Source organism: Spinacia oleracea, chromosome 6, assembly GCF_020520425.1.
Source record: "Spinacia oleracea cultivar Varoflay chromosome 6, BTI_SOV_V1, whole genome shotgun sequence".
Classification (NCBI taxonomy): Eukaryota; Viridiplantae; Streptophyta; class Magnoliopsida; order Caryophyllales; family Amaranthaceae; genus Spinacia; species Spinacia oleracea.
The window spans coordinates 93603435-93631136 of NC_079492.1; the positions used below are offsets into that span (position 1 = coordinate 93603435).

At 33.7% G+C, this 27702-nt stretch overlaps 1 protein-coding gene across 3 annotated transcripts in view; it reads left to right on the forward strand.

Moving 5' to 3' along the window:
- The window catches only part of LOC110791205 (alpha-mannosidase At3g26720), a 46741-nt gene extending 21745 nt beyond the window's left edge, over positions 1-24996 (forward strand). For all 3 annotated transcript variants that reach the window (XM_056833544.1, XM_056833545.1, XM_056833546.1), the window contains 22 exons: positions 286-399; positions 547-647; positions 742-835; positions 943-1110; positions 1223-1297; positions 5234-5299; positions 5651-5707; positions 6511-6727; positions 6821-6960; positions 16632-16700; positions 16843-16902; positions 17023-17094; positions 18172-18219; positions 18300-18419; positions 18723-18788; positions 19148-19260; positions 19369-19453; positions 20519-20629; positions 20717-20812; positions 20904-20951; positions 24419-24487; positions 24574-24996. In XM_056833544.1, coding sequence (XP_056689522.1) covers positions 286-399; positions 547-647; positions 742-835; positions 943-1110; positions 1223-1297; positions 5234-5299; positions 5651-5707; positions 6511-6727; positions 6821-6960; positions 16632-16700; positions 16843-16902; positions 17023-17094; positions 18172-18219; positions 18300-18419; positions 18723-18788; positions 19148-19260; positions 19369-19453; positions 20519-20629; positions 20717-20812; positions 20904-20951; positions 24419-24487; positions 24574-24822 — 2238 coding nt within the window. In that variant the 3' untranslated portion in view covers positions 24823-24996. The remainder of the gene's footprint in view (positions 1-285; positions 400-546; positions 648-741; positions 836-942; positions 1111-1222; positions 1298-5233; positions 5300-5650; positions 5708-6510; positions 6728-6820; positions 6961-16631; positions 16701-16842; positions 16903-17022; positions 17095-18171; positions 18220-18299; positions 18420-18722; positions 18789-19147; positions 19261-19368; positions 19454-20518; positions 20630-20716; positions 20813-20903; positions 20952-24418; positions 24488-24573) is intronic.
- Positions 24997-27702: the final 2706 nt, after the last annotated feature.

Genomic DNA, 27702 nt, shown 5'->3' on the forward strand with positions numbered 1-27702 from the left:
AAGAAAAGAATCTGGCACTATCTTATTGATCTTCAATATTGTCAACTGCAACAAAGAGACATGTAGATCACATGTTATCATGGAAATATTTATGATGAGTGTCCATGGCTTGGGGTACTGCAACAGAGGCGAGAAACTGTGCACAAAACTCTATTTTCTTCATCTATGTATTGGGTGCTTATATAATCTTACTTTTATATTTGAAAATACTTTTGCTTCCCAATATCTAGCTTTTATTGAAGCAGTCAAGGAGACAACTTACTATTATTTTTCTTTGTCCCGCAGGCTAATGTTACCAGAACAAAGCATGTCATGTGGACCATGGGTGAAGATTTTCGATATCAGTATGCCAATTCCTGGTTCAGACAGATGGACAAGTTTATCCATTATGTTAATTTGGTATACATTTGTTATCTACCTGTAAAGACAAGTTCCATATGTCATTAGCTTGGTGGATTCGGTTCGAGCATTCATATTCATTTTTTCACTTATGTCTGTTACAAATGTTGCTTTTACTTTGGCATAATGTTTGACATTTGGATGTAGGATGGGCGTGTCAATGCTTTATACTCAACGCCATCAATTTACACAAATGCAAAATATGCAATGAATGAGTCGTGGCCTGTCAAAACTGATGATTATTTCCCGTGAGTTTTTGTTTTTCTGGTGGATGTTGGCAGAATGACAGAATCTATATCCTGTCCAAAAACCATACTAAAACAACATGATGTGATTGTCCAGCTATGCAGATCGTGTTAATGCATACTGGACGGGTTACTTCACAAGTAGACCGGCATTTAAAGGTTATGTCAGAGTGACGAGCGGTTACTACTTAGTAAGACACATAGTATCTTTGTTATCTGTTGAGAGGCCAACCGGCCAAGGGTCTTACTTGCATGATATCTCAAATATCTTCCTCAATCTTTTTTTTGTTGTTATCAGGCAGCTAGGCAGTTGGAATTTCTAAATGGTAGGAGTGGTTCACTCTTGAAAACAGAAAAATTGGCTAATGCTTTGGCAATTGCTCAACATCATGATGCAGTTACTGGTACAGAAAGACAACATGTGGCTGCCGATTATACGATGCGGTTGCACATGGGATATGTAGAGGTACAGCCGTACAGGCGTAAATTATTTTGATTGGTTTTTCGTTTTTTTTTTTTTTTGTAATTGCTAATTGCGCTGCAAGTATAATCTTCTAAGAATTAATCATCATCTGCAGGCTGAGAAAGTGATTTCATCTTCACTTAGTTCTATGACCAATACGCATGGTAAAACAGAAACTAGCTATGAACAGGTAATATACTGGCCACGTGCTTTAATTTGTGTCTCAGACTAATCACTATGCAGGTGTAGCTTTTCCTATTCTGAATTCTTTTTGTTGTATAAAGGCCTATAAATTCTTTGTAGCGAACTAAGAAAATTTATTGGACCATTGAGCTTCCAGTGATCATTTGTAGGTTGATTCATTTCCTTCCATAAGCAGGATAGGTTTTAAGTTTTATTTTGCAGGTGGGTGGGCTTTCCGAAACAGCCTCTCTAGTAGTGTTTGACTATATTGTTGGTGTTGATACTGGGGTGTTGTTATTGTCGTTTTAATGTAAGGTAGAATTCCATTCACAAATTGTGTTGGATTCACTTAGACACTTATCTTTTTAGATCCATGTAGTTAGTTACTTTTGAAGTCTGGGTTTGTTTGCTTAAACCTTGGTTATTGTTGTCAACAACAACAACAACAACAACACAAAGCCTTAGTCCCAAAATGATTTGGGGTCGGCTAACATGAATCGTCGTAGGAGATCGTCATTGTCACCAATCAAACCAGAAAGGAACAGGAAATAAAAAAGAAAAAACAAGGAAGAGAAAGTGGAATTAATGAAAGTAAGATAAGAGAAAAATGTATATATATATTATAGAAGAAATATTGTAAGAGATAATAAAAAATAAGTAAAGTTTAAAATAAATGAATAAGTAAAATAAGTACATTTCAAAATAGCATGTAAAATTAAAAAATTTAAAAGAGATTTTTAAGGTAACTAAAAGTAAGGGGTCAATATTCAATAAGTTGGGTAGGCTATTCAGTGGGGTGTTTAAATAGGTTAATTTGGGGGTTGCTGAAGGTAAAAAGTTTAAGAAGAGAGGGTCAAGATCAAGAACATAATTATCAGGACTGGACTGGTCCTCTACCTGATAGTCTATGTCTTTGCAGGGTCGTCTTAAAATTTGGGGCCGTGTGCAGATTCATTCAAAACTTGGGCCCCTAAGTATGAATGTATGCTCCACGACAAATATGTACTTCGTATTCAACAAAAAATCAAATATATACTCCGTAACAAAAATTCTAGTACTTATCTCTATTCTATAAGGGAACTTCTGAGGTCATTTAAGTAAATGACTATTTGGTGTCCGCCTATAGAATAGACTATAATACCCCTACTTTATTCTAAATTGTAGAATTAAATTATTCATGAAATAATAATATTTCCTCCGTTCCGTAAATATCGCAGCATTTGTTTTTTTACACTATTCACACTACAACTTTGGCCATTTTTTGTTATTCGTACGTAAGAAAATTTTATTCATGTTGGGTCATGTTAGATCGTATCAAAATATATTTTCTAAATATTAATTTTTTATAATTTTAACTTGCACACGGTTCAAGAGTCAAAGTAATGGTTCGAGGAGTAAAATTCAACCATGGTGCGATATTTACGGAAAGGAGGAAGTATCGGAATATTTAAGGAGTACACAATCACTCCCCCCCCCCCCCCACCACCATATTTTGGCTTAGGTAGATTGAAAAAATTAAACAACGGAATAATGTAGAGCAATTCATGCAATTCCCTAAAAAAAAAGCAATTCAAGCACAATGATTATATTTTTATTGTACATTCGTTGACCCAAATGAAGAAAAATTGAGGGAATTACTCATGAATTACTCAATTCTATCATGCCCCAAAAATATGCAATCATAACTATTACCATTACTCACAATATTCACAAATAGAACAAAGAAAAGCATATTTGCCTCAAAATCAAAAATAAAAAGCAGACCCGAATTGAGTTAATTACATGCAAAATACCATTATTTTAATATTTGTGCTCCAAATCAACAACATTTTTTAGTAATACGTCGATGTTGTTGGAAATAATGCTCGTCACAACGAAACATGAAGGTTTTGTTGTTTTTGTAACCTGAAATCCATTTTTCTCTATATTGTTGATTAAGGAAGGCACAATGATGAAGGGAGAAGGGGAAATGGGGACATTGTAGTGTCTAGGCTTCACAGTTATGGTGGAGGGAGGAGTAAAATAGTGATGTTTAGTTTTCTACTTTTCTTTATCTCTCCTTTTGGGATTTCGGTATATTTGACGGTTTTTTGAGGCATTTTCGAATTTTTTGTTTTTTGTAGTTAAACCAATACGGTGTAAGAGTTAATATCCATGAACATGGTGCGTTTAGCGGAATAAAACATGATCTGTTGTTACAAAACTTGGGTTAAGTAAGGTTCTTGGTTACATATTATTTTAGCGAATTTCGTTCACCAAGCATAGATTTCAACAAATATAAAAAAAAAACATAGATTTCAACAAGGTTTGTACTTTGCATGCTAATTGTTGTGTAGGATTAAATAGGAATATTGTTGACCTAAAGACTAGAAAACTTTTATTTTGAAAATCACTATCGTTGGCTTTTAATTTGAGTGTCCCAAGTAAATGTTTGGACTCCTTTAATAATAACTTATCCAGAAGTTTTACATATTGAGTATTTTTATAGCTAAACAAATATCGATTCTAGGTTTTGTGTGAAAGTTTGTTGACAAAATTGATAAATTATGTAAGAAACAAGATCAACTAAAATTTCTAGGAAGTTCAACAAAGTTATCATACGCAAGTTCATATCGTGTGGGTATGACTTTATGATAATGGAATGTGAATAGGAGGGTATTAAGAAAATGGGTTGATTTTGTTTGATTTTATTTAATTACTCTAACTTACTATATCATATGACCTTGCATAACACCTTTTGTGATACTTAGCTATTGGAATAGAAATTACTATCTCAACCGGTTTTTATGAATTTCATCTACTATAAATAGTTTTTTAATTTTAGTTGCCTAATATTGTTTAACAAAAACAATACATCTGTTTACGTTTTTGCCTAATGGACGAACTTGAGTTTTGAAAAAAAAAAAACATTCTCAATTCTTTGATACAAAGCTTTTTCGTAGATGTTACCTCCACTGGATGAAGAAATCAATCCATAACATTATTATAATGTTGTTTATGTGCTACATATCGATTGAGCGGAGAAATTTATGAACAATTTTCTTATTTATTACGTTAGGTTATGTGATATAGAGATGATGTGATTTTTTTTTTTAGAGTAACTTTGTGAACAATTTTCCTTACCTATTACTTTAGGTTATTAGATATGCTAACAAATTTTGACTTTTCAATTTACTTTTGCACGCATCGCGTGCATATGAGACTAGTATAATAAGTAAACAAAAACAACATTATAAAAATTAGAAACGAAAAATATGAGCTACAATACAGAGTAATACAGAGTGCTTCTTTCATATCTTGTTTTATTTTTATTTTTATTTTTGTTTGATAAAATCATCCACATTTTTAGTCTACCTTATAATTGATAAGCAAAATTTAGAAAATTGATAACATTAGTGTGTTTATGAGGTTTATTCAACAAAAAAAAGATGGAGAGAAATCAAAGGATTATGTGTTTAGAAGGAAGAAAAAATAATTTAATGTTTATTGAAAAATGGCAAAAGATTTAATGAGAATTATAATAGAAGAAGGGGACTTTTCATTTAAATTAGATTTCTAATTGATGGAAGATCTATGGAGATAGTACCCAAATCCAACAATATGGAGGACAGATAAATTATCAAATTGAAGAGCTTTTTTTCATAATTAAAGTATGCTTTTTGGTTTGGGGGCCATAAAATAATGGGCCGTGCACAGTAAGGTTTGCACTCTCTCAAAGACGACCCTGTATATTTGTACATTCCTTGGCCTACGACAGGTGAATTGTGGTGTTAACTTTTTGTTATAGGTGTCGGGATTATTGTGGAAGTATTTTGAATGTTGTGGCCATTGACAAAAAGATACTACATATTAAATTGTTCTAATTGTGTATGCCATGCATATGTTTTTTCTGCCTGACAGCGACGGTAAAATTGTTCTAATTGTGTTTGTGGCATGTCTACAGTGTCCTCTTCTTAACATCAGCTATTGCCCACCATCAGAAACTCTTTTGTCCAATGGGAAAAGTTTGGTAAAACTTGATACTCCCTCCGTTCTTAAATATTAGTTTCCTTTTGACATTTTCACCCGTTTCAACTCAATATTTATACGTAAATATCGCCAAATACGTACGTTAAAGAAATATAAAATTTTGATATTATTAAACTATACTCTGAGACGAACAAAACAATATCTCACATGAATATATTTTGAAATACATATTGGGAAGAAATTAGAAGAGTCTTTTCAATTGTGAATAATGGCAAGATTCCAAAAGGGACTAATATTCGAGAACGGAGGGAGTATTATGCTTTCGAAGTGTACATTTTTATTGTTGAATATCATCTTGTGTTGAAATAACATGCTTTCTTTTCTTTGTCAGGTAGTTGTTGTTTACAACCCTCTGGGATGGAACAGAGAAGAAGTGATACAAATTCCAGTTAGTACTCTGTTTCTCATTGACGTGTTTCCCCTTCACCTTTGAAGCATAATTTTTTTGCATGCATGAGAACCAATTTCGCCCCTTACAAGTAAAGAAAAACTCATTAAAGTAAATCGTATTAACTCAAAAGTAAATAATTAAAATATGAAACTTCTTATACTTAATTTTTCAACTTTTAAGAAAGAAAACACTTTACTATAAAATATCAGTATTGACAACTAACATTTCAATCTTTTTTATTAAAATGTCGTTTTGGATAAGTTCACGTTAATTTTATAAAGTAAATGAAATTTCATTTAAAGTGAAGAAACTGGGAACCGGTTTGAAAAGTTGCAAAATTACGAAAATGTCACTAACGGCATGAGAATCATTTGGACCAACTGATTTTGATGATCTAAGGGCCCATATTGGTTCTGTATCTGGTTTTTGTACTTTGTATGTACTAAAAGTAGCAACTGTAAAAGTAAGGCGTATTTGACAAATGTAGTGTTCATATTACGTCGTCAAAACATTTACTCCCCATATGATTTGTAATAATTGACCACATGTCTATATTAGTTTGTCCCAAAAATAAATAGGCCATTTTCAGATTTGTTAAGTTAAACCTTGTACTTTGAAAAATTCCCATGTTTACCCATAATGATACCCTAAGTCCTTGACTAAGAAGTCCAAAGAAAGACTACATTTCTTGAAAATAATCTAAAATCAAATTACCTATTAATTAGTGATTATGTTGTTTTCTTTCCATGATTTTTATTTTCAATGCACTAAAATATGACGGAAATTCGGTTCTATTGTAGGTGAGTATTGACGAGGTCATAGTTCAGGATTTTAAAGGAAGGGAAGTCGAATCTCAGCTACTACCTGTGACTAAATCCTCACTGAGTATTAGAAATGATCATTTGAAAGCATATCTAGGTAAACCCTCAGACACTGTCATCAAGTACTGGCTTGCGTTTCAAGTATCTGTGCCCCCCCTTGGTTTCAGCACCTATGTCGTGTCTGGAGCACGAGCAGGTTAGCCAATTTCGGTAATAATATGCCTCCATGTCAATTCAGTTGCTTAATGTATGACTAAGACAAAAACTATATATTTTCTGTTTAATATAGGTGCAAGGTCAGTAATGTCATCAGCATTCACCGTGCAAGGAGAAGTAAATAGCACTGTAGAAATTGGAGAAGGAAATTTGAAGTTGCTTTATTCTGTAGATGGAGGGAAACTTGCTCAGTATATTAATAGAAGAAACTCAGTAAGTTGTGTTTTTGTATCTATGAAGACTATGATTTCCACTATGATTTTCTCTTATCTTACTTTCTTTAATTCCACTTTCTCTTCCTTTTTTTTTTTTCCTTTTTACTTGCTGCTCATTTCTGATTTGATTGGTAACAATGACGATCTCCTACGACGATTCATGTTAGCCGACCCCAAATCATTTTGGGACTAAGGCTTTGTTGTTGTTGTTGTTGTTGAAGACTATGATTTCCCAAATTTGGTGTTCATTTTTGGTTTGCATGTTCAGTGTCCAATCCAGTGTACCACAAGCAAAAATTTCTGCGTCTTTATCTATTTTGCATGGTTTTTGTAGTGGAGTTCTTGGCGTGCGTTCTAGCCTATTGATCTATGTGATATTGAGAAGTTTGTGGAACTTATTCTTGAATTTTATGAGCCAATAAACTGAGCTCCCTGAAGTTAGTGAATAGGAAAAGTGTGATCCATACTATATTTGTATCAGCTTTTGGCAACAAAAGAACTATTCTATGTTTGCGGGTGTAAATTTGATGAATAGGATTGGACATTCCAAAGTCCAGATCAAATCCAATTCCCAACGCTTTGACTCGAATTTGAATCAAATCCTTTTCAAAACTTAAAAGACATCTAGGCTACTAGTGGGAGAGAGACATGACCAACCATTACATATTCTGCCCAAAATTGGTTATCGAGGATCAAAACTAGTTGGGAAGATAAAGAAAGAAGCTTAAGTATTAAACAAGCATATGACTCAAAATATATAAAACTTAAAAATATTAAAATAGTTTACCAACTATAAAAATTCATTAGAAATATATAGATCATCCATTGCATTGCATGGCTACTATAACTACAATTCGAGTGATAAATTTTATCGGCAAACGAGAGCATCAGTGTATGGACTATGGCTGTTATACTTCTATCCCACTCATTTATATTTCTGTAATGTACTGCTATCGAAATAAAGTATCCTAGAATATTAAGTGTTAGGTTGAAATTGAATGGTAAATAAAATGTCTAAAATCTCATTTTGGCTATATTATTATTAACCACAAGAATAATACTTAATATAGTGCATTAGATATTGATGCAAAGATTATACTTAAAAGGACAACTTTTTTTTTTTAAAATAAAAAATGAATGACAAATAACTTCTTTTTATTGTATATCTTAATTAGGGGAGTTCTACAGGGAATTTTTTTTTCTTTTTTTATGAGACTAGTTGAACAACCGCGTAGCACGCGGTAGTCAACTTGGTATTTTTGTAAGAAAAATATACTATGTGTATTTCTTCTATTCTTTTGTGTTAAATACTCTTTTTCCATGTTTTTAGAGTGGTTTATAGTTTATCTTTTCTAAATTGTTGGTAATAATAAAACTTGTATTACTTCTTGTCTCAGATTGAAGTTTTGTTTTTTTGTAAGGTTAAGGTTAATTATATTTTATCATTATATTTAAAAATACTTTAATTTATCTATTCGAACTTAATAATATATGGAAACTTATTGAAACTTATAGTAGTTAAGAATGAATTTAGGGATCCCCTTTTTCGTTAAGTAAACTCATTTTCCTAAACTTGACATGGTTATTTTTTATATTTTATAAACCTAATTAATTTGAACTATTTACGAAATAAAACTTATTTTTCTTTAAGTTAAATACACAATAATGTTCTTTCCTTGAGTTCTTCCATATTAGGCTCTGTATTTTTTTTCACCTTAAAAAAAATAATATCAAGTAAAAAAAAAGTTGAGTTTGGAAAAATTAAGCCAATTTCATATATGTAGCAATTGTATTGTTGAAGTAAATCTTAAACATTAATGAAGTACCGATGCAGAAAAAAATCAAGTATATATAGAGAAGAATGTAATAGTAACAAGCATATACTTCGTATTACTAATAAAGATTAAATAGTAATCTAATGAAATAATTGTATATAAGTTTATTTTAAAAGAGTTTTTTCGATAATATAGAATAAATCTTGATTAGTTTAATTAAATATTTTCTCGTGTTTGTAACCTTATTTTATATGCATAGTCTTGTACTCCGTAGGAAAGACAACTCCCCCTACCTTCCTCCTCCCTCCCCTCCTTACCCCCCCGGTCTAATTATATGGATATGATGTAATTGTAAGGTTGATGATCTTAACTTACATTATTACTATTCATGTATACAATCATATCTACTTTGTTTAGACCATCTGTATTCTTGACCTTTGGTCAAACATAAAACAACTTCTCTCTCATATTTCTCCTTCATTTACCTCATTTCCAATAACTTGACATACATCTTACTCTAATCTTCCCCCTTTTTTTTTCTTCCGCAATCTTGACCTTTTACATACCCCATCTTCAATTATCTCTTATACACAATACAAAGTACTAACTTAAGTAAATACTCCTTCCGTCCCAAAATGTTCATTACGTTTGGTATTTTGTGCACGATTTAACGACTAATTAATGTGCATTGAGATTTCTCTATGTTTTTTTTTATTTAAACAAGACAAATTACATTTTTTTTTTAATGTTTTCGCTTTTATTAAAAATCTAACGTTGGAAAATTAAATGGAAAAGATTTAATGTCCTATGGAAAGTGTGAGAGATTAAGTACCCAATGAATTTAATTGGATAAAATAATTTTTGACACAAATGTTGATAGAATATTAAAGCATTTATGTGATAATATAAAAGGAAATGTAAAGAACATTTTGGGACACCCAAAAAGAAAAAAGTAAAGAACAAAAAGACGGAGTACTCCCTCTGTATTTTAAAAAGAGATACACTTTCCTTAAATGGCCGTATTTTAAAAATATATACACTTTCCTTTTTTGACATGTTTTGGTCTCACTTTCAATTATATAAATATTTCTCTCTTTTTGTTGGTTCTCACACGTACTCACATCATCTTTTTACTATAATAAATAATTCACCCACTACCTCACTCTCATCTTATTTTAATAAATTCAACTCACTCTCCTAAAACTATGTGCCGATCAAAGTGTATCTCTTTTTAAAATACGGAGGGAGTAAAAATTTTTTTAATCAAATTACAATTTATAAAAACAAGGTGCTTTTAATTAAATGGTATTAGACGGAGGGAGTAATAATTAAATATTATTACATGAAAGTATAAATAAAAACTCATGTATGGAATGAAATAAGGAAAATTAATACCACACACTCACTCCCATAAATCTATACCTAGTATTTAAAAAGGATAACCATACATGATTAGATGACACATGTCACCTCTTTCTTACATCCATGAATTTTTTTTTGTTAGATGACACGTGTCACCTCCTTCTTTCATCCATGGATTTTTTTTATTTTTTTTTTCAATTTTTCATGTTGTTGTTCGTTATACGAAGCATTTCACAACTTAAACACATCCTCCACTTTATCTTCCTCATCCAACATCAATTTACCATTGAATTCATATTCAACCTCTACTACTTCATCTCCCTCTTTAACACTTAATTAATATTAATTCACCATATAATTTTTATATTTTTTCAACTTAGAAATTTGATCACCTCTATATAAATCATATACTCTAACTAAAATCACAAGTGCTCAATAAAATTAACACTTTAAAAAACGGTTTAACAAACACTATATAATTGCCCGTTCTTTGAACGGGCTCCAAAGCTAGTATATTTTTAAAAACAATACACAGAAATGCAAAATTATGAGATGCATAAAAATAAAACCGAAGTATTACCCTTAAACTAATGAGCACTTAATTACATAGCAAAAAAATTGAAACCGTGCAACGCACTTAATTACTCCCTCCGTTCTTTTTTAAACTTTAAGTTTGGTATAATTCACACGATATATTTAACAACTACATACAGAGTAATAACGCGGTAAAGATTCATCATTTTTATTAACTAAACAATCAAAATTACATTCTTTAATAATATTTTTGCTTTTATCCAAAATTTAACATTTTTTCTTTTTGGTTAAAGTTATAATTTTATTCTTATTAAAAAGAAATTTGAGTGATTAATTTAACAACCAATAAAAATACTTTATATACTTTTCCACTAAATGAGAAAAGTGTGATGAATTTATTCCAAAATGAATTTAACTTATTAAATAATCAATTGGAGTAAATTTTGACAGATTAATGAATTATGCATTTATGTTAAAATATAAAAGGAAATATTTTTTTTTTCCCAATTCTCCTATGTAATGTATTTTTTTTCCAAAAATAATACTCCTTTTGTATTTTATTGAGTTACAACTACTATACACTGTCACATTTTAATACAAAGTATGAGTTATATTTCACATTTTGTATGCCTTTACATTTTAATAATTTCACTCATATATGGTCCTCACTCTATCCTCTCATATCATTTTCTTTGAATAATCGGATATTTCATGAAATACCCCCGAGGTTTAAGTTAATTCACCAGGTACCCTCGTTGTTTCAGTAATCTACCAGGTACCCCTCAGGTTTCATTTTCTCGCATGATTTAACCCTGCCGTTAAGTGGCCGTTAGAAACTTTTTCTCACCAGGTACCCTCGTAATTTATTTCACCAGGTACCCCTGAGGTTTTTTAGATTTTCACCAGGTGCCCTTGTGCTTTATGGTAATTTCACCAGATACCCCTGCTCACCAACGGCTAGTTTCACCAGGTTTTGTTCTGTAACAGTTGCTGGGGGAGGGGAATATGAAGTGAAAGAGGGGGCTGTCAAATACCCTATTAAGTTTGATGCAAGGACTTGTGGTTGTGGAGTATGGCAAATATCTGGCATACCTTGCAGACATGGCCTTAGGGTTATTTACCACCAAAGACTTGAGGCTATTGATTTTGTGTCTCACTACTTCAAAGGGCAAGCATACAAGTTAACTTACTCAGAGCACATACACCCCATGCTTGACCCAACCCAATGGCCTTCTTTTGACCTTCCTATTATCCTCCCACCACCCATGAAGAGAGTATCAGGTAGACCCCCTAACCTGAGAAAAAGAGGTAAACATGATCCAAAAAGGGGAAAGAGAAATAGCACTGTGAGGTGTGGTAAGTGCAAGGAGGTGGGACACAATGCAAGGACATGCAGAGGTGGGGCCACTGCAAAGCAAAAGAAGGTTGCTGCTGCTGCTGCTGCTGGTGGTGGTGCTTTTGGTTCTGCTGGTCCAGCTGGTTCTGGTGCAACTGGTTCACAGCAAGGGGGAGATCAAGGTGCTTCCAGTTCACAGCAACAACGTAATGCATCAAGTAAGGGAAAAAGGAAGCGTACTTGATTTTGTGATTTATGCATAACTTTTTGCTAAACTTATCATGTATATCTTTTGCCAATGGGAGCAAGTTTTTGTAGAGCTACACTTAAAGTTTTTGCGTGTCGGGGGCACACTTTTGTAAAGCTACTTAATTCGGAAATGAAATATCATATTATTGATGAAATGTCATCATTCACTTTCTCATTACAAATACTAGAATAAAAAACATTACAATGTCAATTTTGATAGTTCCATGCATTAATTTCTTTTGTTGCTTGAGTTTCTTCTTCATTTGATGAATTTCTTCATCCAAGCTTCTGTTTTCTTCAATTTCTCCTTCCTTTGTGCTACCTCTATTGTTTCTGATTGGCAGTGGTTGCTCAATGCTTCCCTTGCACCACTTGAAGTTGTCACATAAGTCACACTTGTAATATAGTCTTTGAGGATTTTTCATTGTTTTAGAACTTCTTATTGCAAATTTTTTCCCATATATGTTGCATGTTTTGTTTGGAACTACAACGTATGAGGATTCATACGTTGTAGAAGAAGATTGAGATTAAGAATATGAGCTCATTTGAAGGTGAGTTGGGAATTAGGGAAAATATGAGTTGGTTAAGGGGAAGAACAGAAATTTGTAGTGAAGAGTTGTAGCGGCTCCCCCTTTAAATAGAGAAGGCTTACCAACGGCTAGTTTTTTTTTTAAAAAAACTAGCCGTTGGTGAGCAGGGGTATCTGGTGAAATTACCATAAAGCACAAGGGCACCTGGTGAAAATCTAAAAAACCTCAGGGGTACCTGGTGAAATAAATTACGAGGGTACCTGGTGAAAAAAAGTTTCTAACGGCCACTTAACGGCAGGGTTAAGTCATGCGAGAAAATGAAACCTGAGGGGTACCTGGTAGATTACTGAAACAACGAGGGTACCTGGTGAATTAACTTAAACCTCGGGGGTATTTCATGAAATATCCGTTGAATAATTAATAGCTCAATCAGAGCATAATAATTGACGAGCCTCTAATTGAGGTACAATAGCCTTTCATAAACGATTTTATTTCTCCGATGGTGAGTCATATTATGTTTTGGGACTTAATCTGAGATTCTAATTTCCATTGGTGGAACTCTAAAAAATCAATTTATTATTTATTATTTCTTAACCTTTGTTGTAAAATTAAAACAAAACTTTCCTATATTAAGGAAAAAATCTTTTGAGAAAAGGTATAAAAAATTCATACGTAACCTAGTTGCAATAGGAAATGAGGAAAAAAAATTACTCCCTTCGCCCCTTGTTGTTTACCCTTGCATCAAAAGTGCTTTATTAAGAGTTGGTTGAATGAAATTGATAAGAGATAAAACTGATAAGGACCAAATGGATGTTACTTGATAATAAAGTTGTAGTTCTCGTGAGCATTTATTGTAATGGAACAATCTTTTCAGGACGAACAAAAACAACAAGTGGGATAAAGTAAAAGAAATGGAGGGTATAAAGATCGAAAGGAATTTAGTTATGGAGTAAACTATTAGGCAAAATGCTACTGTTCATCAATAATGAACTTAAAAATTAAATTTCTTTCATATTTTTCTTGTCTTTTTCCTATTCAAATAAATATTGTCGAATATATATAATAATGGATATCTATTTGTAGAGTCTGAAAAATAAATCTTTATATTATTTTATTTTATTTTTTGAGTTGTAGTTTTTAAAATGTACATGAAAAAAAGTTGTTACTTTTGTCTCATTTATGTGCACGTAACAATTGTAGATTGGTTGAATAAGTTAGATGAATATTCATCCAATTGTTCACCTTTTAGAACTATGTAAACGTTTGTTGTTCAGACCAAAAAAATATTTATGGCCATGAACAATTAAAACCATGCTTTTATCACACATAAGTACATAGCTAGGTAAGGTAAAAAATTGAAAACCAGAAAGTCAAAAAAGTTCAAAAGTTTTGCATACATCCGAAAATTTATTGTATATCGGAGTAACTTGTATCCAATTTTGGGTAACTTTTTGTAGTTTGATTACTTTTGTTTTATGAAAAAAGGATATATGTTTAAAGGATTACATAATTACCTTTATACATTATTAGTGATTATAAAGGGATAATCTAATATAATATGTAAATTATAGCAGTTGATATATATATATATAAGAGTTTTATTTGAATTTAACAATTTAATAGAATACGTGCATCGCAGGGGCTAAAATCTAGTTTTAAATAAAGTTGACAAAATTGATCCCTAACAAATAAACAACTTTTACATTATCGTGTTAACTTTTAAACATTTTGAGCTATATTTACTACGTCGTACGATAATTTTATATTTATTTTACATAATCTTTAAATAAGAACCTGTAAAAAAAAGTTAGGGAGTGAGAATTAATTTTGGAACGTCGACGTAATTTGATAGTGTAGACCATGTTTTTGGTCACGTGGCAATCACATAGTATTACAACATATATATACATTTTTTTTCAAAGGTTAGTGTTACAACTTACAACATATATCATGATAATATTAAAAGATGGAAAAAGGAAAAAGCAAAGTGGGACATATGTGTCATTTTTTCAAAAGTCACCACTATTCATTTACCCTTTAGCTCCAAACTTCTAATTCTCTTTTATATGTAGTTGTAGAATTAACACCCAATTCTAATTAACATTGATGAAAGTTTAGATCTAAAACTCCCGCCTTCATAAAGTTTTTGGACCTAAATTTAAATTTAAATATGGGCTTTAACATTTACATTTGCTTTTAAATGTTTGATACTAGCTTTGGAAATTTGTAATCCAAAAGGTTACGTCTATACCCAGTCCGTAAACAATAACTTTTAAAATGAGTTCCAATCAAATATGAACCATTTGAGTCCAGTCCAATTCACTTCAAATGGCTGGACTGGATTTTGGACTAGACTTTGAATTTCTTCTAAATAAATCACATCTCCAATACTATCAATGTCAAAGATGTGTGCTCTATGCCTCTATGTTACTTCGATAAGATCTGTTCTCATTGACTTGGCATTTTGGCTGCACACCTTTGTCATATCTGTCAACACAACACAGCATGGGTATGGGTATTGTAGCTTTAGCTTACAATTGGATACTTTGAACTCAAATTGCTTTGTACTGTAGTTAAGACTGGAAAGAGGATGTGTGAGCAGTAAAGTTAGGCTTAGAGGAGCATGGCCTACTTACTTGGAGTAAATCTAATATTAAGACAGCAATTGAGAGGTGATTGCTCTCTTCCTATATCTTTTCAACAGCTAAGATTTATAATAATCTCGTTAAAAGAACGCTATAAAATTTCAAATGGCATGTCCCCGTACCCGTTTCCAAATAAAGAACAATATCCCCATGTCTAAATTCTGAGGCGTGGAATCAGACTCTCAGTTAAGTATCCGTATACGACACCCAAAGACTGAATAACATAGCCTGTGCTTCAGGGGCCTTATGATTTCAAGCAGTAGAGTCACTGTTCCTTTTTAGTTAATTTAGTACTGTATTTCCTTGCACAGATCTAATTTTTTTTTGTTCAAGGAGAAACGTTTGTCATGGTCCATTTCCGATGGAGCCAAAGATTCATTTGTTCTTTTGGCTGTGGGATGTAATGGACTAAATCAAAATGGCTCTTAAAACCTCTTCGCTTCCTTTCCATGAAGTAGAAGATGGTCGTCCCTTTGTCGTCCCATTATCGCTTTTAGGTCAATTGGAAACAACCTCTCTGTAATTGGGGTAAGGTTGCGTACACCCGATTCCCCCTTACCCCGCTTCTTCCAGGAGCCTCTTTGAGGCAATGGGGTAATGATAATGATGATGATGAGAAACTTATGTCAATTTGTTATACTCGAATTGTATATGCTGAAAATCTACAAAATTTTCTCTTGGGTTAGTTTACGGGATATACCGATATACTTCCTCCATTCTTTTTTAAATGACACAATTGTACTTTTGGCACTATTCATATAATATACTTTGACCATCAATTGTGATTTATACTTAACAAAAAATATAGTCATGTGGGGTCTTGTTATAATCGTCTCATCCTATAGATTTATAATATCAAACTTTTATAATTTTTAACCATTGATAATAAAAGGTATTAATGGTTGAAATATTGCATTGGCAAACGTGACAAAAAAATTGTGTCATTTAATAAAGAATGGAGGAAGTAGTTGACATATTTTGCAATTTGAAAATTACTAAATCTTACAGAACACCGCTTCAATGATGAGAATGTTCATGTAGCAACATGTTTGATAAGTTTCAGAAAATATGTGTGCCTAGTTGGTTTAAATGGTTGAAGATTTTCACATGAATATTTGTTGTTATAGTATTGTTTATGAATTATGACTAATCAGGCTCTGTTGGTTATACAAAAGAGATGTCTAGAGTAAAAAGGCACCAAATTTTAATAATGGTTTGCTGTACCGTTACTGGTGAAGGTTAGTGCAGTTGTCGAACAGTCCTATAGTTATTACACTGGATTCAGTGGAACTGATGAGGATCCTCAGGTAACCATATTGTTTCTGTATAAGTTATCTCATTTCTCTTTTTCATGGTTCTTTTCCGTTGGTTCACTTTGTTTGAAGTTGAGCTGAGTGTGTGAAGAGCTTCTGTAGTTGTGGTTGCTTACTGTTTTTTTCTTTTTTGAAGGCATCTGGTGCTTATGTTTTCCGGTCAAATGGCAGTTTCTCCATTAAAAGTGAAGGAAAGGTATTTATTTATTCTTCTAACATTATGCTTACTAGATTTACTGTTGCGACAATGTGCAATTTTAATAATTCAAAAGCCTTTAGTTAACTGGTGATCACAAGTACTGTCCACTTGTTCCAGGATTCATTGACTGTAATGAAAGGCCCACTACTTGATGAGGTTCATCAACATCCTACTTCATGGATACATCAGGTACTCTTCATATTTGAACAATGTATTATAGAAATTTAATGTTGAGAGAAAATTTGATATTCTCAACTTAATTAATAGAAAATACAAACATGGTAACCTAAGCCTGCAATGATTGATTTAATGTCATTTCCCTCCAATAACTTACCGTATTACAGCACAATGTTGTCTAATCTGACTTCAACAAGATAGCACATGCTCACCTACTATGGGATGTAGGGTTCTAAAGGATACAGACTAGTGTAAACTAATTCCCCCACAAACTGCGAACGTAAAAGGCAAATTATAACATGAGATTATGAGAATGGTACAGTTTTGGCCTAATTTGAAATTCTAGGTAGCGGAATTGAGAACCTGTACCCAGTCATACTAGCAAATAAGGTAATTATGATACAAACTCACCTTGGAAATTTTGCTAGACCTCCTATCGGAAAGGCATCAAGTGGAGGGCAACAAATACATTTTTTTTTCCTTTTTGAGTTCCATATATGAAGTTTGATTTAGGCTCTGTTTTGTTCAGCTATTTCTTATTGAATTGAACTTATCTTTATTGATTATCACTAATTGAACTGATTTTTACTGATTGAAAATTTATTCTCACTGATTATAACTGATGTTTTCTTTTGAATATTGTTTTAAGTTAATAGGCTTTATTCCATTATATTTCGAAGTAGAAAACGGATAAATTTTCTTGCCAAGGTGCTGTTGTAACGGTTGGTCTTATGGATATTTTTCACCTTTCCTGATGTTTAGTTTTGAGCATCATGTTAACTTAGTAATATAAGTTAGCATGCATGATTAATGGTGTTTTGTTTAGAAATTGACCACTTTATCTTCATGCTTAATCTGTTTGCAAGTTTTTATGTTCATACGATTTATTCTGTTAAGATGGTGCTTTATAGTTATGCTGCAAAGCTTGGAAATCATTCAGGGAAGAGTAGAAGAAGAAAAAGAGAATATTGAGAACCATTGTACTTATATCCATTAGTTAAAGATGATCTGCTCCCGTAGTTTACAAAGTTGTGCTTTTGTTACTAACTGGAAATTTATGCCATAAGAAATTGTTGCTTCCTTATGCAGATAACTAGGGTATACAAGGGAAAAGAACATGCTGAAATAGAGTTCACGGTTAGTTTCTACATATAAACTAATTACTATTGGCACTTAATATTGATCCTCAAGCTCTTACTTGTTGCCTGTTTGTTTAGATTGGACCCATACCCATTGATGATGGAGCTGGGAAAGAAATTGTCACCCAGATCAAAACGACTATGAATACGAATGGAACTTTCTACACTGATTCTAATGGTCGTGATTTCATAAAAAGGGTGAGTTAATACTTATCAAAGTTATACTTAATGTCTTAATGTTTCCTCATATTGTTCTTGATTTCAATTGTGTTTCAAATCTACGTCCAAATCAAGTAATGATGTAAAAGGTAATGATTCGTTTGTTACCATCATTTCACCATTAACTTCACACTTCTTATGAAGTACTCATATTTCTTAAAACTGATTTAATTGTGTGTATCCTTTCCAAGGATCTAGTACAATTTTTTCTTTTCTTCAAATTTTCAGCGGTGGAAACCTTAAATCGGCTTGAGTCTAAAGACCGACATAATTTTTTTCCAGATTCGTGATCACAGAGCAGATTGGGACCTTGAAGTCAGCCAAGCAATTGCAGGAAACTATTACCCGGTATTGTTTTATCATACTTACAGAATTTGTTCAGAGCGTGGTGTTCGTTGCAACAAGTTCTTTAAATTCCCCAGTGTTTCTTCCCTAAATTTTTTTGTTGGTTATGTCATATCTTGGTTATTCTATTTGTATGTGCTTAGTTTGTTCATGTTAGAGTAGACTCTATCTGGATGTGCGAATGGCAGGCTTTTTTCTTCCTATCATATTGGATGTTTGTGACTATTGTGAGGCATTTGTGCTCCCTCTGTAGTCTTGGAAGTGGGCCATTTAATTGATGTGTAGGACATATTAGGACATTTTGTGGAAGTGAGCAAGACTGTTGTAAATTCCTAATTGGTACTTTATTGTTCTTTGACCAGATAAATGTAGGAGTATATGTGGAAGATGGCAAAAAGGAACTTTCCGTGCTTGTTGACCGTGCAATTGGAGGTTCCAGCATAATGGACGGTCAGATAGAGCTAATGCTACATCGGTATGTTTAAAATTACCTAATGTTAAGTAGTTTGGTCTCATCACTCTCGTGTGCCCATTAAGTGTAGGAAGTGGTTGAATTTCCTTGTAACAAGTTCTTGGTTGATAGGAGGCTGCTTCATGATGATTCCAGAGGTGTCGGTGAGGTGCTCAATGAAACAGTTTGTGCTTTTGATGACTGTAAAGGCCTAGTGGTATGCTTCTCAGCAATGAAGTGCCCTTCTTCATAGTTACACATGCACTGCACCATATGCACGTATGTGCTGTAGAATAGATGTCCTGTATTATTTCTGTGAACCATATAATATCACTACGACCTTTTCTATGCCAACATGGAAGAAAAGTTCCGTAAAATTAGAATCCCAAATAAACTGATCCTAGCCGGAAGTTGCCATGAACGCATACCATACCCGAGGCAAACACCTGTTTGACCCGACCTGAAGTACACCAGAACAACAATTATCCGAATGTTAATCTTCCTAAACATTTATCTGATCTTATTTCTCAATTATTTTTGTTACTCAGAGCATTAAAGATGAGAATACTGGAACGGTTCGAAAGTTGAATTGAAGTGGAGAAAATTGAGGAAAAAACATAAACAATATTTTTTTTTTAATAAACATAGCTTCTAAATGCAGATGTATAGTTGTTGCTAACTATTTGATATTTAAGAATCATTTAATTACAAAGAGAAACTTTAGCTGGATTTTCATAGGAAATTTTATATCCCCGTGAAATGGAAAAATGCGAATAATAATCCAACCTCCCACCCTATGAAAAGGATGTAATTAACAGTAAATTGAAAAGGTTGAATATATTTGGTAAGGAATAAATAAATGGTAATAGAAGAGGAAAAATAACCCTTATAAATGGACCCTTAATTCATGTGCTAAAGAGTAAAGGCTAAAACGTCATTTAAAATGAACTAGTATATATTCAAAATCAAGCCTGAACAGAAATTTTCAATGATAAACCGAACGAGATACCATAGACTGGGATCAATCTGAACCCAACCTGAATACAAAACTGAACCTATTTAAATGACCCGACCCAAACGACCCATAGGGTCTGAACGGCCGATTGCCACCTCTACTTGGATGCCACGACTAATGTGCATGGCATTTTCCAGAATTAGGTCATATACTGATCATCATCTGAGAATCATTATATAGGAGTAAATCCACTGTGCACCGTCTTCAGCTTACACACCTTATTCTCCCTCAGCTTCCATTCTCAATTTGTTCAATTGCATTCTGCAGATTAAAGGAAAATATTTTATCAGAATTGATCCCATTGGAGAGGGGGCAAAATGGCGTCGAAGTGTTGGTCAGGAGATTTACTCTCCACTCATCTTGGCTTTTGCAGAACAGGTAAAGAAACAATGAAGGATATAAAGTACTTGAATCTACTTAAGTCGTTTTCCCATTATATCAATGTATCCATTTTCTTTTTTGCAGGATGGGGATGATTGGATGAGCTCACATGTGCCAACTTTCTCAGGATTTGCTTCTTCATACAGTCTACCTGACAATGTTGCTATAATCACTCTTCAGGCAAGTGGAAATCAGGACCGTCTTAAAAAAGATGTTTCATCAATCTCGAGTAATTGACTGGCCTGTACTTTCTTTCTTTTTTATCATTCAGGAGCTTGACAATGGGAAAGTACTTCTTCGGTTGGCCCATCTTTATGAGGTTTCAAACTTATCTCCTGATCTTCTCATGGATATTTTTTTAGCATTATATGTTGATACAAAGGTTTGTAATTTGTTGATTTGAATGGCAGTATGGTGCCTAGGGCGGTCAAAAAGTGACCCGACCCGGAAAACCAACCTGACATCCGAACCGAATATATCCGAGAAATAGTGAGATCAAAATCGACCTGAACCGGTCCGTTGTTGATTCTAAATCTGATTTAACCCGTGCATTTAAGACCCTAACACGAACCGCTAGCAACCAGTTCCGGTAACTTTTAACCAAACTGAACCGAACCGAACTCGCATCCGACCCAATAGCAATCCAAAAACCGATTTTACCCTAGAACAACCGCAATCAACCCAACCCAATAAAACCCGACGCGCGTCTATCCAAATCCTAATTCAACCGAATTATTTTCTATCCGACCCGATTAATTTGATATCCGAAAATAACCTGACTTAAGCTAACCCGATTAACGATAGCCACACACGATAAAAAGAAATACCCGATTTAACCCGGATCCTATTCAATTTACTCGTCATTAATCTAACTCAAGTTAACCGAATTGAACTATTGATACTATTGATGCTATATATTCAACTCGATGTATGATAATTTATTCTATGTTCTATTTATATTAAATAATTTGGAGACAAAATACTCCCTTCGTATTTAATTAAAACATACATTTTCTATAATCCGTCTTATTTAATTAAAAGATACACCTTCCTCTTTTGGCATGTCATGGTTTCCACTACCAATTATATTAATATTTCTCTCCTTGTAATCCCCACACTTACTCACATCATCTTTTTACTACAATAAATAATTCACCCACTATCCCACTTTCATCTTATTTTAATAAATTCAACTCACTCTCCTAAAACGACATGCCGGTCAAAGTGTATCTTTTAATTAAATACGGAGGGAGTAATTTGAAGTTTAAAAAATCTTTATTTGGCATGAAACCTTAGAATAATATGTGATCTGAATGTTATCGTGAACTCGAGAGTCACTCGACCAATAAAACACAAGAGTACAAACGTAAGTCGATCTAAACTTGAACCGCAAACCCAATCCATAATTGATCCGAATCCGAGGTACGTCTTATCCGAACTTGACCTACCGATCCATACTTGATCTGAATCCAAGACTTAGCCAATTCGGATATGACCTGTACCCGAAGTAAACCGGTCAAATTGTACCCGAATCCGACATACACCCGATCCAAACTCAATTGGAAGTTCATTGAATAATTGGACGAGTACTTAGGAAAATAAAGGTTGACAGCTAGATACTTTTTCTCATAATTGAATAAGTGTGCTTAGGAAAACGTCTTAAAATTATGTACTTTTTTTTCCAATATAAATGAAGGGACAAATCGTTTTTTACCACCAAAAAAAATTGAAAATTTGTTTTTTACCAGCTAAAAAAAACTTGTATTTTACCACCTAAAAAAGATAAAAGTTGCTTTTTACCACCTAAAATCGGAAAAATTAAAGAAACCGTTATGTGGGGCAACTACTCATGTGATTGGTGTTTCCCGTTGCTATCGTTCCTCCTGACCCCTTTCTCTGGTACTGGTAGAGGCATCCCTGCTCAGAATACATTCAATGCTGCTCTGAAGGCCAGTTTAGCCTCAGTGGAGGCCATAGGACTTCTCAAAGGGAGATGGAGAATTTTGCAGGATCTTAATGTAGGTCTCCATCATGCTCTTCAAACCATTGTGGCCTGCTGTGTGTTGCATAATTTGTGTCAGATTGCAAGGGAGCCTGAGCTCGGACTTTTTAAGGAGCCTGAGGAGAATGGGTCTCTTAATAGGGCCTTGGAGAGTGAGAGGTCATTTTATTATTATGGTGAGAACTGAAGGCAGACATTGCTGATGATCTTCAGCAACGACTGTCATCTAGATGAAGCCAAATGATCGTAAGAGGTAAATCGTACGTTATTAAGAGTTGATATACTAATTGTTGATAAGGATGACGTTCAAGTCGAAGCAACTCACATGAGTAGTTGCCCCACATAACCGTTTCTTCAACTTTTTCGTTTTTAGGTGGTAAAAAACAACTATTTTTTGTTTAGGTAGTAAAATACAATATTTTTATTTTAGGTGGTAAAAAGAATTTTTCGATTTTTTTAGGTGGTAAAAAAACAATTTGTCCTAAATAAAGTATCATATTCCGTAATATTTCGTATTATGTTATCAAAAATTGTGTTTCAAAATACCTCAAAACGTATTGCATTGCGATTAATCCTCGTATTTTGTATTTGGACTAAATCATACTACATATTAACCGACTCGAAACCGATCCGATGACCCGATTTGATAGCTCTAGTGTGCTCCTCCTTACTGAGGTGGTACATTGAAGCATCTCCTGAGACCTGGGTTTGTGGTGCACCCATTGTCTGGGCTGCCTTTCATAATAGTGGATGTAGAGATGGTTTCACTGTAGTTGGTCATGAGTATCATTAAATCAATGTCCCTCTGATTTATTTGGATTATAATAATGAATTCTGCCCAAGCCCTGTCTTGGGGAGTGGGGACACCCTAAGGCATGTCCAAAGCCCTCTTAAATTTGAACTACCCTTCGGCGCCTTCCCTTTTACACCCATGAGAATAGACTCCCTGCCACTATGGAGAAGATAGCAGATACTTCCTGGCGTTCCATCTCCATGAATCTCTGAATTGTTAATAACAAATTCCACCTATGAATAGTTCAAAACAAACGTAACGCCTGAGCTACTGAAATACTCCCTCCGTCCCGGAATACTTGACCTGTTTTCCTTATCGGGCCGTCCCTTAATACTTGACCTGTTTCTAAAAATGGAAATATTCTAACAATATTATATTATTTCTCACTCCACCCCTATTAACCCACCTACCCCCTACTCCATACAAAAAATAATTAAAAATTCAACCCCTACTCTCCCTCAACCCCACCTCTTAACCCACCTCCCACTAACTACATTAAAATAATACCCCACTATCAACTACTACCTATTAAATTAAATAAGTCAATTCAAGTCCCTTAAACTCTGTGCCGGTCAAACCGGGTCGAGTATTCCGGGACGGAGGGAGTAGTAAAAAGGAATTGCTAGTATGAATGCCTTTGTAACATTACACTGGTTTACTTTGTGTCAAATATAGTTAGCACACCGTCGATCAGGATTCAGGAATTGGAGGAGGTGGAAGAAAAATTTAGTAAGATCGTGACTAAAGTTTGTTTGTGTTAGTTGTCGTTGATATCATTTGTACCTATTTGTGAACAAGTTTAATCTTTCAGGAAAAAGCTGATTAATTGGATGGATGTCAGTATTAAACAGTAGATTTGCCAATCTATATTTGTGGCTTCCTTTCTGTTGCTTGTTCTTTTCGCTTTGGCGTACTCATCTTTTTTGAATTTAGTTCTACTTGTGTATTTTGGCTAAACTGTGCACTTTTTGGGTAACTATTGTATGCAAAGACTGGAGAAGACAAAGACTTATCAGTGATGACACATGTAGAGCTCAAGAAACTCTTCCCAAACAAGAATGTAAGGAATCTGAGTTGTAGCATCAGATTACTTTGTCTTGATGCAAGCATAAATAATTCTTGGGTTATTGATGTTTGTTTTGCTAGATCAATAAGGTAATAGAGACGAGTCTATCTGCTAATCAAGAAAGAGCTGAGATGGAGAAGAAGAAGTTAGTATGGAAAGTAGAAGATTCATCAGAAGAAGAAACAAAGGTGATGAGAGGAGGTCTTGTTGATCCTGTGGAGTTGGTGGTGGAACTTGCACCAATGGAAATTCGGACCTTCTTAGTAGATTTAGAATACATTAAAAATTCGGTGTTTAATAATAGTACTTTGGGTAAAGTTAGGAACTAGTTTGGGTCTCTTTAGCCATTAAGCCATCCATCCCACTATCCGGGTGTTTAGAACTACTTTGTATCTCTTAATTCCGAAATGCACCCTTTGAAGTTTGAGCCATCCATCCCAATATGGCAGTATCTAAGTGCTTATGTGCAATGTCACCCTTGGAAAGTTTTGTGACAGGCTCCACGGAAATTTGTCTTTTCAAGTTGCGAAGATGGTGACAACTGACAAATGAAAATGGTGGCTGATATTTTGTTGTGTCCCAACTTGGTTTCATCTCTGATATTTTGTGATATTACCAAAATGGCACATCCACCGTCGACTAATCAATACCTCAATACCTAGTATTTAAAAACGATAATTATATATGATTAGTTGACACATGTCACCCTACTAAATATGATTAGTTGACACGTATCACCCTATCATATATGATTAGTTGACACGTGTCACCCTCATATATCTTTTATACATAAATTTATTTATTTTTTCAATTTTTCATTTTGTTTGTAATAAGAAATATTTTACAACTTTTAGCCGCTTCTCCCCTCTCCCTCTTTTCTCTCTCTTTTTAGGGTTTACAAAAATTAGGGTATTCTAGGGCGAAAATAGCCAATTTTCTTCGGAAATTTGGTTATTTCCGCCCCTTCTCTTTCAATTCCGTTGTGTTTTTGCGTTAGATCTCAATAAGTACCCCTATGGTGGGTTTGATTGTTTCGATGTAGTAAGTACCCCTATGGTGGGTTTGTTTTTAGTTATGTTTTGTGTGTTTAGTTTAGTTCAGGTTGTTTCTTTGGTAAACATTTATGCGGGATCGAAGAATACGTCAATCTTTCGACTACAATCAGACGGAAATCATATTTTTCACGGCTACAACAGATCTATAGACCCCCTCGTCAATGAAGGCTGTAAATCACAGCGATATAAAAGAGGGTATACAGAATGTTTGATATACTACGATCGTAGCTATGGTGAAAAGAAGTTTTTATTTGATTCGATTGTTATGTATTTGTTAGATTTATATCTTTATGTAGATGTCGTATGACTTTTTATCAATGAATTAAGTTGTTTATCAAAAAAAATATATATATTTTACAACTTTAACACCTATTTTACTTCATCTTCCTCATTAAACATCAATTCACAATTTAATTCATATATTCATTCAATCGCTTCCACTCGGTTACTCCATCTCCCTCTGTAATACTCAAATTAATTCACCATCAATTTTTTTTCAACTTTCACCTCTATATGAATTATCTATTCCCACTAAAAACGCAAGCCCTCGATAAAATTAGCACTTTAAAAGACAGCTTACCAACCATTATATAATTGTCCGTTCATTGAACGGGCTCAAAAGTTAGTTATAATTATACAGCTGGCTGAAGGCCACATGTCTGGTCCATCCTCCTACTGACTTGGACATGAGGCCACGTTAGAACCTCTCACAGGTATACATGTGTCACATAAATGAAACATTCCTTACAAGACCCAACATATACCGAAAAGGTTAGGAGTACACATGGTGTACAAGGGCATCTTGTACACCACCACTCATACTTAGACACCTCACAAATCCCATTTAAAAAAGAAGGGGAAACCAAAACTAAAATAGAGATTTTGGGCGGTATTTTTTTTTTCACTCTATTGCGCCGTAACACTCTTGTTAAGCGGGATAATTTGGTTGAGCGCCAACATCACCTTCAAGCTTTCATCTTTTACCCGTTTTCTTTCCGCCATTAATAACCATTTTTTTTTATTATAATTAAATTACCAATTCATCAAATTTTTTGCTTCAACTTTTTCTCAAATTGGGCTCGAATTCGATTAATTAGAGATTCAATTTTCCCAATTATCTTCTAATTTTACTCACAAATCTTCTTTCAAACCTTGAATCAAATGATTTTTTTATTCTTAAAATTTCCCCCAAATTCTAGTGTTTCTTGAAGATTTTCGAGCAATTTTATATTTGTAAGAATCTGCAAATTGGTGATAGATTCTTGACGTGTTTCTTTCTTTGGCGTTTTGATTGAACGATTGACCGGATTTTGATCGGGGGTTGGTCGGTGATTTGGTTGCGATTCTTGGGTTCGTTGTTTGGAGCAAGGTATCCTCATTCCTCTGTTAGCAATTCACCTCCACAAACTCTGGAGTTCTCCACCATCCTCCACCCCTCCGAAGTTCATTGTCGTCCGAAGGACTTGTTATCTTCTTCAGATTCTCAAGCAATCATGGTTATCTTCTTCAGATTCCTCAATGCAGTCATGGTTTTTATTCCTCAATATACTCCCCCGTCCCACGTTACTCGTTACACTTACATTTGTACAAAGTTTAAGGTGATAAGTGGTTATTTGATTATCAATTGTTATTTTATTGAAAAAGTAGATATGATAGGAGTTAGTGGGGTATTTTTTTTAATTGAATAAGAAAGAGAGTGGGGACCAAACTTTTTTTTTTAGTGGGAAGAGAAAGACAATATAATATGTGTGGGGTCATTCCTACCTTAGAAGTGTAACAAGTAATTTGGGACGGACGAATAAGAAAAATATATCAAGTAATGTGGGACGGAGGAAGTATAAATTTTATAGGCGGTTGGATGGTTGACTTCAGTTCCTGGAGCTTCCAACACGGTTTGTTTTTTCTGTAATTAGTTATGTTTCACCTAAGATTTACATTTTATTTTTGTATGCTTTTGGGTGTCAATTGTTTATTTATGGAGTATTGTGGTTGTTTGGGTGGGGTTTAGATTCCAGCACAATTTGCAGATTCAATTCATCAACTGCGGAAGAATTGTCCCTAGTAGCGTATAATTGTGTATTGAAAATATGTAAACCTGGTAAATTATTATCAACAAGTCCTTGGCAAACTTAGCTTCAAACACTATGCTCATGC